Genomic DNA, 13,017 nt, shown 5'->3' on the forward strand with positions numbered 1-13,017 from the left:
AAGGTCATAGTATAGTATGTCGTCCAAAATGTTTAAAAAAAAAAAGGTCATAATATTGTATGATGTCCGAAATCATGAAAAAAAGTCATAGTATAGTATGTCGTCCAAAATGTTAAAAAAAAAACGTCATAGTATAGTATGTCGTCCAAAATGTTAAAAAAAAAAGGTCATAGTATAGCATGTCGTCCAAAATGTTAAAAAAAAAGGTCATAGTATAGCATGTCGTCCAAAATGTTAAAAAAAAAGGTCGTAGTATAGTATGTCGTCCGAAATCATGAAAAAAAGTCATAGTATAGTATGTCGTCCAAAATGTTAAAAAAAAAGGTCATAGTATAGTATGTCGTCAGTTATGTTTTCTAACATTAATAATAAAATAGATTTTTCTGCTTTTTCATATCCTTAAGAACCTCATTATCATAAAAATACCATGACATATCGTGACATTATTTTAGGGCCATATCACCCACTCCTATAGGTTGGACTATTGCATGTTTAAAACAGGAAGGGACAGTTCCACTTCTTACATACGTATATTATCATGCTCTGTTACACAGGCTGTCATGCAAGCAAACAATGTGTGTACAAGTATGTGCAAGAGAGAACAGTGCTGTGTGTATGTGTGTGTGATGGTTAACAAAACAAAGTGTGATTATATGTGTGTATGATAGTGAATAAAAGAAAGTATGATTGTACATGGAAGTGTATAGTGGTGTATGTTTGAGATTATATTGTTACTTGTAAAACCAAGTATGAATTAGGTCTCAAAGGGGCCTCTCATACAAATCTGCATAATCATGTGATAACAAAATCACAAGTCAGTGAACTGGCGTCTTCATGTACTCAGGTCGGCTGCAGTTCACTGAAGTTTGAACTCAGAAAATTCCAATTCTATCTACAGCTGTGACCAGGAGGCAGATCTGTTTGTCTACCACAGGAGTCGTCTCCATACAGCTCTGTGGACTAATCCTGTTTTAATAACCTCTTTAGCTGGAGTGAAGCAACTTAATAACAGCTGCAGATATTACACTCTGAGAATCTCAACTAATGTCTGTTTACAGTGAATGTGAAGTTTAAAGCTTGGTAGCAATGATGATTTTAATTTATAGTTTTAAAATGTATGTATCTCGATCAAATCCAAACATTTAGCTGGAAGTGCTTTTAGAGATCAACCCTATGTTAACTAAACAATATTTATAAACCATAGACATTAACCTGCTGAGAGTCCATCCTGACCTCCTGAGGCTTGTGGTCAGCCTGCTCTTCCTCGTGCAGATTCCTGGTTCTCTCTTCAAACCTCTGTTGATACAGCAGAATAAATATCTGTACAGCTCAATACTATGAAAACATTCACTTAAAAGCCAGAAGATACAAGATATCTGAGCAGAAATAGACTCAACCTTTAGATTCTTCTAAGATTTAACAAGATAGGCTCAATAAAGGGATCATTTCAGGTGATATCATCAGTTGTGTTTCATAACTCAACAGTAGTTAATGAATAAATGAAGGAAAAATGCAAATCAAATATCACTTCCTGCATCTCAAACGTCTTTGTTGTCACTGTGTGCAGGGTGACGTAACATTACCTCATCTTCCTGACAGTTGTCCTGCAAATCTCTGCTCATGTGTTGCTGCCTCAGTCGACTCCTGTGTTCTCTGATACAAGCTTTCTGTTTGGACACCAGCCGCTCCAGCTCAGACACCCGCTGGTGGAGCTCCTGATTGGCCTTGGAGAGGTCACCTGACCCGGCTGCTGAGGCCTTAACTGTGTGTTTCAGCTGAGTGAGAAACAGGGAATTCACAGGAACATGTTAAAAAAGATAAACCTGAGGCCCAAGTTGCATCATTCATTGTTTGCTGATGAATCAGTAGCTAATTAATTTTGAGAAAGTGCGGATGATGTAAACAAAGAGTCTTGTGGTGAGGCCTGGCAGCGTTGACTGCATCAAAAGAAAACAGCACAGTCAGAGGTAAAGATTTTCAATAAGGATTATGCATATCCATACATATTTACATATCTACACACTTTGGTAAATCTCTCTGCAGCTCAGAATTGTTTTTGGCAGCTTCCAACTTTTACTCTCAAGTCTTATTTAGAAGTCTTTCAGCAGCAGTCTGAGGCAGGGACACTGTTTAATCAGAGACTTCACAAGATGTCATCATTTACTGAGGAATATCTCTTACCTGTGCAGGATTTATAGCTGAAATCACAGCAATTCTTCTCTTGAAATAAAAAATCAATACAACAGAATGAAAAATTCCTGCCATTTGGTACCTCTGAGATTTCTCGATGCAGTGTCTTCATGGAAGATTCATAATCTCCCCTTGTTTGTTGCTTCAAAGCTCCCAGCTCCTCAGACAAATGACTAATCTGTGTCCGAGCCTCGCGTAGCTCCTCGTGTCTGCAATGTATGGTGACATGCATCACGCAAAGGTATCATTCATACATGCTGTTTAAGATGTAGTGTTCACACGTACATGTTCACCCACACACATCAAGTCACCTCAGTGTGATGGCGGCCTGGTACTGGTCTCTGGTCTGCTCCAGTTTGCTGCGTAAACTGCTGTTGGTCAACACAGCCTGCTCCAAACTCTGGGCCAGCCTCTTGTTGTCCACTTTGGCTGAATCTGAGGCCTTCTGCAAGGACTCCAGCTGGAGGGTTCGAGCACACACACACACACACACACACACACACACACAGTATACACAGGTTTAATTACACAAACATTTTGTAAACATAAATAGATTTACCCACTAGGATTAGGCAAAAATGAGCTGGCCACTTGCTACTCCCATCTTTGTGCACTGAGCTTGTACCCTGTCAACTTTGAGTTCCCATCAGGCACACAGCGGCTGTACATGGCACCTTCATTATATTTTGCCTGGAGCCCAGGATTCAGAATATAAAACTCTCCTAAATTTGTTGTAATTTAATTCAGCAGAAAGGCATTTAGAAATATGAGCCATGTTAGCACAGTATCAACCAAACTAGATTTTGTTGAGGGCCTCAACATAATGCTGGACCTGCCTTAAAGGAACAGGTCAGCATTTTGGCAGATAGGTTTACTCCACTGAAAAAGAATGAGGGTAAAATGGACACAGCAAGATGGTCAGAGCAGTGGCCATATGTTTACCGTTACCACTGCAACTGTTATAACAGGCTATTTTCCGTATACCAAATGGACTTGAATATAGAATAAAATCCTCAGTATTACTGAAGAAAAACCTTAAGCTACTGCAAGGTTAGCGAGTTAGCTTGCTAAATAGTGAGCTATGCTAACAAGTAGACTTGCCGTTAGCCTAGAATATTATCTTGCAATCTAGGTAGGCTATGCTGACGAGTAAGCTTGCCAGTAGGGAGTATTAGCACGTTAGCTTGATAACTGGGTGGACAATGCTAACAAGTAAGCTTGCTAACTATGTAGGCTATGCTAACAAGTAAGCTTGCCAATAGAGAAGAACATTAGCGAGTTAGCTTGCTAACTATGTAGGCTATGCTAACAAGTAAACTTGCCAATAGAGAACATTAGTGAGTTAGCTTGCTAACTATGTAGGCTATGCTAACAAGTAAGCTTGCCAATAGAGAAGAACATTAGCGAGTTAGTTTGCTAACTATGTAGGCTATGCTAACAAGTAAGCTTGCCAATAGAGAAGAACATTAGCAAGTTAGCTTGCTAACTATGTAGGCTATGCTAACAAGTAAGCTTGCCAATAGACCAAAGTATGTGTTCATTAACATTAAGAGTAAGAATAATATTCATTTTGGGGTTGCAAAGATCTGTTGAGGACACATTTTCCCTCCTTTTTGATACCCTATTCAAAACAATTTTTTGCAAGATTGCAGTTCTTGTGTTGATCCAGGACCACCATCATCATCATCATCATCATCATCATCTCTATCCTGCATAATTTGTTGGATCCAGGGATATCAATGATATGTTGATGTCAACAAATTTCCAGAATCAGCGTGATGATGATGGTTCTGGATAAACCTAATCAAATCTATCCAGGTTCAAGATGGAAAAAGGAGGGAAAACAGCGAAAATGCTATTATCCTTCCTCTTTGTTAGTGAACAGTTTACTCATTAGCATAGCCTACCTACTTAGCAAGCTAGCTCGCTAATATTCTAGTCTATTGGCAAGTTTACTCATTTGCATGGCGACATTGTTTAGCTTCATTTTGGAAAACTAGCTCAGCTCTGAAGAAACACAGAGGAATTCTGAAAGAAGCACAGGAGAAATCACATTGTGCTGTCTGAGACCATGTGAACTTTGAGACATTTAAAGTACTCTGTCATCATGTTTTTCAGTCACTTTTCATGCCTAAACCTGACCTCCACAACTTTATGTTAAGTGCGTAAATAGGTGGAGTATGCAATGTCCTTCGTGGGGCACCAGTTCGTATGATATCATATGCAACATTGTATGAGGATACTGATATTGATTCGATGAATTAAGGATTTATTTCAACCAAACCAGAGCTGTTGACAGTTTTGGTGAGTTTGAGTGTGTTTTACGATGAGCTAACAGGGCTAATTAAAGCTAATTATAGTCTTAGTTCGGTGAAAGAGAGAAACTTGGATTGCTGTACAGTTGTATTTTTCTGTTAAAATATAAGTACAAGAATGGGCCAAATCTGAGCTCTCAAACTAGTGAGTGTTACAAACTGACATGCTGTCACCGTAACAGCAAACAACAATCGCCATTTTCTTTTGCACAAGTCAAATGACCCAGGAAACAGTCCAATGTCCTTTCTGTTTCTATGGTTTATTCTCTTTCTTGCCCAGAGTTAGATAATCAGAGCGACTCTTCTTTCTCTCTTAAAGGACATATGAAGCTACAGCCAGCAGCTGCTTCACTTAGCTTAGCATGAAGAAGAGGAAACAGCTAGCCTGTCTCTGTCCAAAGCATCTCTACAGCTCACTAATACCACGCCATGTCTAGTTTGTCTGATCCGTAGAAAAGATGAAGCATAAAGACAACATGTTGTGGTTTTACAAGGGCTTATTGGCCGGATTATTTCTTGGCCGGGTGCAGGACTGGAGTCTTATCTTCCAGGCAACCAGCAGAGACTCCAGGAAGTTACTGAGTCCGGCCAAGAAGAAGTCTGGCACACCGCACAGACAGCAGAGTAGTAATTATCGTCTCCTCTAACTCCTGGCAAGACACCTAATGAGTGTATCTCCCCAAATCTCTAACTGTTCTTTTAAGGCCTGTTGTTTCAGTTGAGGTTTTGCTTTTGTCATTTAAACAAATGGTGATCCTCTGGCCTCAAGGGCCCCTGAGGGTTTGGGGCCCCTTTTGCCCAGTCATGAATCAAGTCTTGGAGACACAGCACTACAGAAACAAATAATATAAAGTGATATCTCAGTGGGTGGAGCAAAATAATCACATTAGTTTTTGTTGCTGCTCTGTGAATTTTCCTGCTCCTCCCTTTCTATCACACCAACACATAAAAGGCGCTAAAATCACGCTATATCTAGTTTCCTCTGGTATAACTGCACAGCTGCACCAACTGTGTCTCCAGCTTAGTCGCCCCTGACTGCAGCTGAGAGACATGTAGTTGAGTCATGATGGAAAACTTAGGAACAACCTTCACTGACCCTTTGAAACCTGGAGCAACATCACTTTTCTTGTGCTGCTTTCAGACACATTTCGCAAGTACTTGAACCTTTGAACCCTGAGATGATTGCAGGGTTCCTACGCAAGTATATTTCCAGGTATTAAAAAGTATGGAAAATGAAAAATAAAGTATGGAAAAATATTTATGTTTCCAGACTATTACCACTGTGCTTAAATACTGTTTTCTAAAATAGAAAATTAGGTATTTCCAAAAATAATTTAATCAATCCGTGTTTTATGCCGGGCCAAGCACAGTTTGTGTGAGAGCAAACGTCTCAGAAAACATACCGCCCCTTTTTACCTGATTGACAAGTGGTATGTCCAGTCCGCTGCCCCATGACCCTCCTCCAGCCCCCCAGGTATCAAGTTTCACTCCAACACTGCACCTTCGACAAGAAGACGAGTTTCACGTGGTTCACAATGGGTAGATGCCAGTTTTTGGATGGATGGCTTGACAATACCGTATATAAATACTGGTTGGCCAAGGATTCCCAATTCACACACAGAGATTGGTGTGATTTCGTTCAAAAACATGGGAAAAGGGCAATGAGCAATTTGAAAAGACACAAAAAGTTTAAAAAAGACTAGGGGAAAAAAGAGAAAAATCTAGGGAATTTTTCATTTTTATAGTAATTATATTATTAATAATAATTATTACATTTTAAGATCATGTTGCAGAATTTTCTTTTACATTTTAAGCACTTTTCAGAACAATTGTTAGTCTTTTTTTTTTTTTTTTACAAATTTTCTTGTTTTTAATTTTTTCTTTACTAATTTCTTACAAATTTTTTTAAGTAATTTCTGCTTTCATTGCTACTTTTCTTCTTTTCATGTTTTTGAAGGAAGTTTGACGTTTCAAAGGGTTTAAGGTGGATTTAAAAGAGTATGATTTCTATTTTTGGTGTATAACCCATCTTGAAGATCAACTCTTTTCAGTCTTAACATCACTTATTAGTTCAGCTGCCATTACAGCACGCATTTATAGTCTAATAGGAACTACAGTGCTGTTTCATGGATAAAACTTCAGAACTTTGCCATGACTTTTCAGGGACTCGTAATAAAAAGCAAAGCATACACTTCACTGTGTCTCTCACTCTCTCACTTCCCATAAACACCACCACACTACGTCACATATACACGTAACGTCTAAAAGCAGAAGGCTTGGTCACTATAAGTCATGGAGAATGAGAACTGTGCAAGTTTTCCATTTGTATCAAGCATCAAATAAGTTGAGTTAATTTGCCTTACTTGACATTGCACGTCCTTCGATGTGACTATTGCCCATCGCAATATCGATACTGATTTTATATATCATGCAGCCCTCAGCTGACACATATCAGAGCTATGTTATGTCAAAGGCTTACTTACAGAAAATAAATCTGTCGTTATGTTACATTATATGAAAGGCTATCCCTGGAAGATTACTGTAACAATTAATTTCATTACAAACAAAATTCCATGAGTTTTCTAAAACTGTTAATGTCTTTGGCTAATTTATTTCATTAATTTTCCAGGCCTGGAAAATGAGATTGTATGAAATTCCATGACTTTTCCCAGTTTCCCATCACTGTAGGAACCCCATTTTAACTACAGACTTGAAGAGCAGCAATCCAGACAAACATCAAATTAGTTGAATTTACTCAAGCCCTCCTGGCCTGTCACTAAATAGATACACTAGTTATTTATCCTGATGACCTTCCACGAACATCAAGAACATGAGAGTCTCATCGTGGTTTAAAATATTTTGACCAGTGCTCCCTCTTTTCTCGTCACACTTGTTAATTTTTAATCAATGTGTAGTATTAAAAGTTGTTCTTTGGCTCAAGCTGTGAGATAATGTCTGACCCCTGGTGCTGAGTGTGTCTTCTTTTATTACAGTCATCTCCTGACATGAATGATGATAAAATAAAACTTAATCTACAAATATTAAAAACGTCTGCATGTGTTAAAGAAATGCTGCGTCCTTACAGCTCTGTTGTTCTTGGCATGAGTAGACGTCAGGAGTCGCTGGAGTTTCTCCACCTCTGCTTGGTGTTTCCTGATTTCTCTCTGAGCCTGCAGCCTGGTACACAGGAGAGCAACATGTGACATCATGAACTACACAGCTTAATATCCAGATGTGCACATTCTGCACATACATGTATGATTTTAAACTGTCATTATTCACACTCAGTGCTGAGAGTCAAACTGTGTCATGCAGTGTTTGTGATCCAGCTCTGACCTGTGCGTCTTGAGGGTGCTCAGCTCCTGCTGCAGGGTCTGAGAGGCCAGGATGTTTTCAAGGGTTTGACTGACAGCGCCCCCTGCAGGACCACAGACACACTGCAAGGCCTCCAGCTCACTGACCTACAGCACAGACAGGTGATGTTACGGCTCACTGTGAGGACACGTTTATTCATTTGTAAGTGCGCTCGATCAGATGTGCTGAGGTTGAATGAATGTTTTTGGCCATTTGTAAAATAGGAAATATAAACCTGTCAGTGTCGTCCATGATTTCTTGCCTATCAGGACTAAAGGTGTGTGAAAGCTACACTCTGTTGCACTGTTAGTAATTAATAGTAAATATTAGAAGCTTTCCTATTTTACTAGAATAACGTTTGAGTGAACAATTCTGACAGTGTTTCATAGGAATAAAATAAACTGTCCTTCAAAAACCACTCTCCAGTGGTTCAGACAGCTGAGTGTTCTTTGCACTAAAGTTCACACCTCACTAACATGCACTTTAAATACGTTTTAAAGACAGAAAAGGGTGAAGATAAAAGACAAGGAAGAAAATAGTTCCTATATGAAACTGCTCACAACAAGGTCTGTGGATCATCTTGTGTAACTAGGTCATGATTTCTTTAAAGAGACATTTTTGCTGAGTTTTTCAAATGTACTTTTTGGGGACTTTGAGCACCACAAGCTGAGTTTCATCTAGTTCCATTATATTAGACAGAAGGCAGACATCTCTACAGCTGATATCTCCAACACTCTGCAACTCACACTGAAACTATCAAGATTGATAAACAGCACTACAGGTGAGAGGGGAAATATGTATTTTGATTTGGGTGAACTGTCCCTTTAAAGCAGCTTGAGAGCATAAGATCTGTGCTTCAAATCATGATCTATAATCAGAGTATATGTGACAGTAACAAAGCTGCACTTTCCTAAATGAACGTCTCTCTGTAGCGTAAAAAAGCGTGTAAATATGCAGCTGTTCACTAACACGTTTGTCTGATCAAATTTATTAGCTTGTTTCTGCTGCCCCCAGGTGTTCACATCTGATAGTGCAGGTTTAAACATATTGAGTTGTGCACTGAGTTAAGTTTCATTAAAAAAATAAGAAGCTAAAATTGACGTCTAAATCAGTGTCTGTGTGTTGTACCTTAAGATTCCCTTTCTCACTGGCAGTCAGGTCCTTCAGCATCTGGTCCACCTGCTGCAAACACACACACACACACACACACACACACAATCTGAACAAGTGCCAACCATTAACTGATCCATACGCATAAAAATGAAGCTCAGGTCAATCAAGTTCAATCATGAAGACTTTTTCTTTGCTTCATCCATTCACAACTCTCCCACTGCTTCCTCCAATCAAGTGACCTTATAGTTATCTTATCAAACTTCGCCATGATCTCTTTCAGCCAATCAGGATGCTGCAGTCAAATGTGAAACCTGCTCTCTCCTCTGCTGCTGTCAGCTGTCATTTTAGGCAGAACCATCGCACCCTCCTCCACCTCGTTCACCTCGTATCCAGAGTCCAGGACGAGCTCACCAAAAGCCCATTCCTCTTCTCATGTCATCTCGTCTTCACCACCGCTACCACCACAACTCTAGGTCGGCTCCTTATTCTCCTTCATCACCCTCCTTAAATATAAACCATCTCCATGGGGTCTAATCGCCAAGACTTTCCACTTTTTTCACACTTGTGCACATGCTAATAAATATTCTTTTCACAAAGAATGAGTCCCTCCTGACTGAAATACTATAAGTGCATAAGTAGATCCACGATGACAGATAAAATGCTGAATGTAACGGTGACCTGTCTCTCACCTGTTGCTGCTCCGAAGCCGCCACCTTTCCCATGAGCCTCCTGTTCTCATCCTGCTGCCTCTGTAGGGCTGAGCTCAGAGACCCCGCCTCCTGCTGTCAATCAAAGGTTCACAGGCACCAACAGGGAGAGAAGTTAGTGCTATAACCAATGGGTGAATGTATATAAAGCGTCATATACAGGGTCCCCACGTGGAAAAGGTCATGGAAAAGTTTTGAAATTTCGTCCATGAAGATGTGTGGGAGCCCTGGATATAGTGTGGGACGGCTTTCTCACCAGTCCTACCTTGGCCTCAGTAAGTTGGGTCTCCAAACTGCTCCTCTCACCCTCCAACTTAGTGACAACAAGACTCAGCTGGTGGCCAGTGAGAGACAGGACGCATACACAAAGAGTCATTTCTTTACTTCATGGTGCAACACTTCCCATCATGCAAAAAGATAACTGCGGTTGTTGAATATACCTTGTTTTTTGAACTCTGCAGGTCTTTCCTCACTGCACCCTCCTCTCTCCTGGCCGTGCTCAGCTCCCCCCGCAGTCTCTCAATGGTTCGCTCCAGTAGCTCCCTCTGAGTGGACGCTGTCTCTCGTGCAGTGGAGGAGCTCTGCAGGAGCTGTGCATGTTCACCTGTCAGCTTCTGTCTGGAGAAGGACAGATATTTTGTTTTGCATCTAAAGACGGTACTTCCAATTCCAAAAACCCAAAACAAACACACTTCTCTCAATTTGTCTTTGAAACTGTTAACATTTCATGTCCAAAATGCATCAGCGGCATCAAAGTTCGACCATCAGATTGAACTGAATCTCCAACAAATGCCAGAGTTATACAGTTATTGTATGTGGGTGGTTTCGCAGCACAGTGAGACAGCTTTCATTAAACAATGACACCAGGGGAGTCAGAAACTGAAAAATATAGATAACAGAGACAAACTTTGATTTTTAATAAAGGACCAAAATCAAATATCAGTCTGAAACTTTACAAACCAATATATCTGTCTAACCTCACTGTTCTCAAATTATGACACTGTCTCCTCTCCCAGCAGCGCTCGTCTCTTATGAGACAGTGAACTCAGGGAAACAGGAGAGAAAAGAAAAAGAGACATCGTGGGTCGTGGACGGAACAATGTGCTGCGGTTCTGTTTGGCTCTGAGGTCGTTTTAAAAACTGAATATTATCGTCTGTAAATATTTATTGTTGGTATTTATTATTTGTCTGGCATCTGGAAGAAGTTTTAGATCCTCCAAATAACCCTCACTGCAAATACATGCATGACAGGAAAACTATGACTGTAACCCACAAACCAAAGTTATTAAGATTTTAAAAATCTTTGCAAAAAAAAAAAATCATCTCCTATTTAATTTCATAAATTTTAGTTTTACAAATGAATACTGTTACATAAAGTGAGAGGTGAGAGTGTTCATGAGAGAGACTCACAGCTCCAGCTGCAGGTTAACTTTATCTGTGAGCACCACCTGCAGCTCAGTCTGGATGCTGCGTGTGGCTGCTTCCAGCTGCAGGTCCTGCTGTTGAAGCTGGTGGACCGCACGACTCCGCTCAGCCTGAGAGAAGGGAGAGAAGAGAGAGTCCTACTTTGTGTATTTCTGTGTATTTCAGCTGTAAAGAAGAGAGCAGGTGTTTGGACGACAGCAGGATGTGTCACTAGTGCAGTGCACCTGATAACTAACGTTGTCAAAGAGGGCACCAAAAGTGGGAAACATGTTTAAAGCAGAGAACGAAAGTGTTCCTGTTCAGGTGTTAGAATTATATTTAATGGATAAACTTCCAAAGCTTATTTTGAATTCAAGCCCAAAAGGCTGAAATTCTTTTGTTTTTGTGTGAATTTATTATTATTACAGATGCACGATATTGGATCATGGATTTTGGGAGAAAAACATACTGTTAACTTTGTAAGCTTCCCCATGACTGTGCTGCAGGAACCTCTCAGACTAACACGTCTACGCGGCTTAAAAAAAAAATCAGACGAGGAATGAATCAACTCTCTGCCCTCCATCAGGAGTTTACTGTTTTCTGTCTGCTGCCTCTGAAGAGCCACACGAACATTCTCAACACACACAACACATACACACATACAATATTTGACAGCAGAAATAAAGATTTAACAGTTAACTGAAGAGATTTCCGTTCACTGATCTCTGTCAACTTACGTTCAGCTCAGTCCTCAGCTCAGACACGAGGGAGTCCTTCATCACTGAGAATGAAACACAATAATATAATTCAACATCCAAACATCATGTGAAGCTCTGGGGCTTATTAAGAATGTAAATATGATTTGTGTAGTACCTGACCAACCTTTCAGCCAGAACAGAGGCCTGTACTATAAAGCCAGTCCAACTTACCCAGGATATCTTTTCATAATCTGCCTTGATTAACCCGTCACATTGTCTGTCTGGAAAACCAGTACTACACAGCTGGTTACTAGTTCAGTCAACTCTGGGTTTTCCTATCCAGCCACGAGCGCGTTTATGGGGTGTTAATTACAGGCAACATCACCTGGACGATGAGATTATATGGTACCAAAAGTGTCTGCGACGGTGAGACATGTTACTGTCTCACCATCGCAGACACTTTTGATGGTGTGAGATGTAAACGATACTCTGCAATCCTATAATGGAAAATGTAAAACACTGAAAATAGTATCCAAAAATTCACCGTCAGCCGAGACTTACGTTACATGTTAGTATCACGAGGCCACATGTGATATTAGTAGAGAGTGTTTTGCTGTTTAGTTGCATGATGATGAAACTCCTCTGAACATGTCACATTAAACACTTTAAAGTAACGACAGACTGTTTCTGCTGCTGAAGCAAAGAAGAGCTGATGACTGATGAGGTCTGTCCGACTGAAATGTGGCTTTTATAATAAAATATAATCTTTGTTTTATCCTAGTTCTCATCACACAGGTGTGAGCTGCAGTGATGAATCAGAGTGTGAAAGTAGCAACATTATCACTGCGACTTAAATAAACTTTGCATCATTTGAAATGCAGCTAAAACCACGTTTAGATTTGTAAATGATCTCTGTTTGTTTTAAGCTCTGTTTTAAAACCAGTGGACAGGACTTTTGTTCATGGATGCATTTTTTCTTCAGTGATCTGATTAGTCAAGAGGTCGAGGTGTTGACAGGCTGTGATCTGGAGCAGGTTAACTGTTCAGCATAAGTTGCCACAGTGATTAATCCTGGTAAAAAGAGAGCCAGCTTCTTAGTCCTGAAAACCAGACTTAAAGGGAAATTTCAGTTTATTTCAACCTGTCTCCTATCGTCCTAAATTTGTTTCAAGTGACTAGTGGCATAAAAATAATAGTTAGCATGTTAGCCGTTAGCCTAGATACAGCCGGGGTGCA

At 40.0% G+C, this 13,017-nt stretch overlaps 1 protein-coding gene across 1 annotated transcript in view; it reads right to left on the reverse strand.

The window, feature by feature from the left end:
* The window catches only part of ccdc150 (coiled-coil domain containing 150), a 28,755-nt gene that overhangs the window by 9,092 nt on the left and 6,646 nt on the right, over nucleotides 1-13,017 (reverse strand). The window contains exons 7-18 of the mRNA XM_050067000.1: nucleotides 11,821-11,864; nucleotides 11,090-11,214; nucleotides 10,120-10,297; nucleotides 9,945-10,013; nucleotides 9,662-9,754; nucleotides 8,988-9,041; nucleotides 7,842-7,966; nucleotides 7,589-7,682; nucleotides 2,502-2,650; nucleotides 2,273-2,399; nucleotides 1,584-1,775; nucleotides 1,213-1,296 (exon numbers count right to left, since the gene is read on the reverse strand). Of these exons, the coding sequence (XP_049922957.1) occupies nucleotides 1,213-1,296; nucleotides 1,584-1,775; nucleotides 2,273-2,399; nucleotides 2,502-2,650; nucleotides 7,589-7,682; nucleotides 7,842-7,966; nucleotides 8,988-9,041; nucleotides 9,662-9,754; nucleotides 9,945-10,013; nucleotides 10,120-10,297; nucleotides 11,090-11,214; nucleotides 11,821-11,864 (1,334 nt within the window). The remainder of the gene's footprint in view (nucleotides 1-1,212; nucleotides 1,297-1,583; nucleotides 1,776-2,272; nucleotides 2,400-2,501; nucleotides 2,651-7,588; nucleotides 7,683-7,841; nucleotides 7,967-8,987; nucleotides 9,042-9,661; nucleotides 9,755-9,944; nucleotides 10,014-10,119; nucleotides 10,298-11,089; nucleotides 11,215-11,820; nucleotides 11,865-13,017) is intronic.

This window comes from Epinephelus moara, chromosome 2 (assembly GCF_006386435.1).
Source record: "Epinephelus moara isolate mb chromosome 2, YSFRI_EMoa_1.0, whole genome shotgun sequence".
NCBI lineage: Eukaryota > Metazoa > Chordata > Actinopteri > Perciformes > Serranidae > Epinephelus > Epinephelus moara.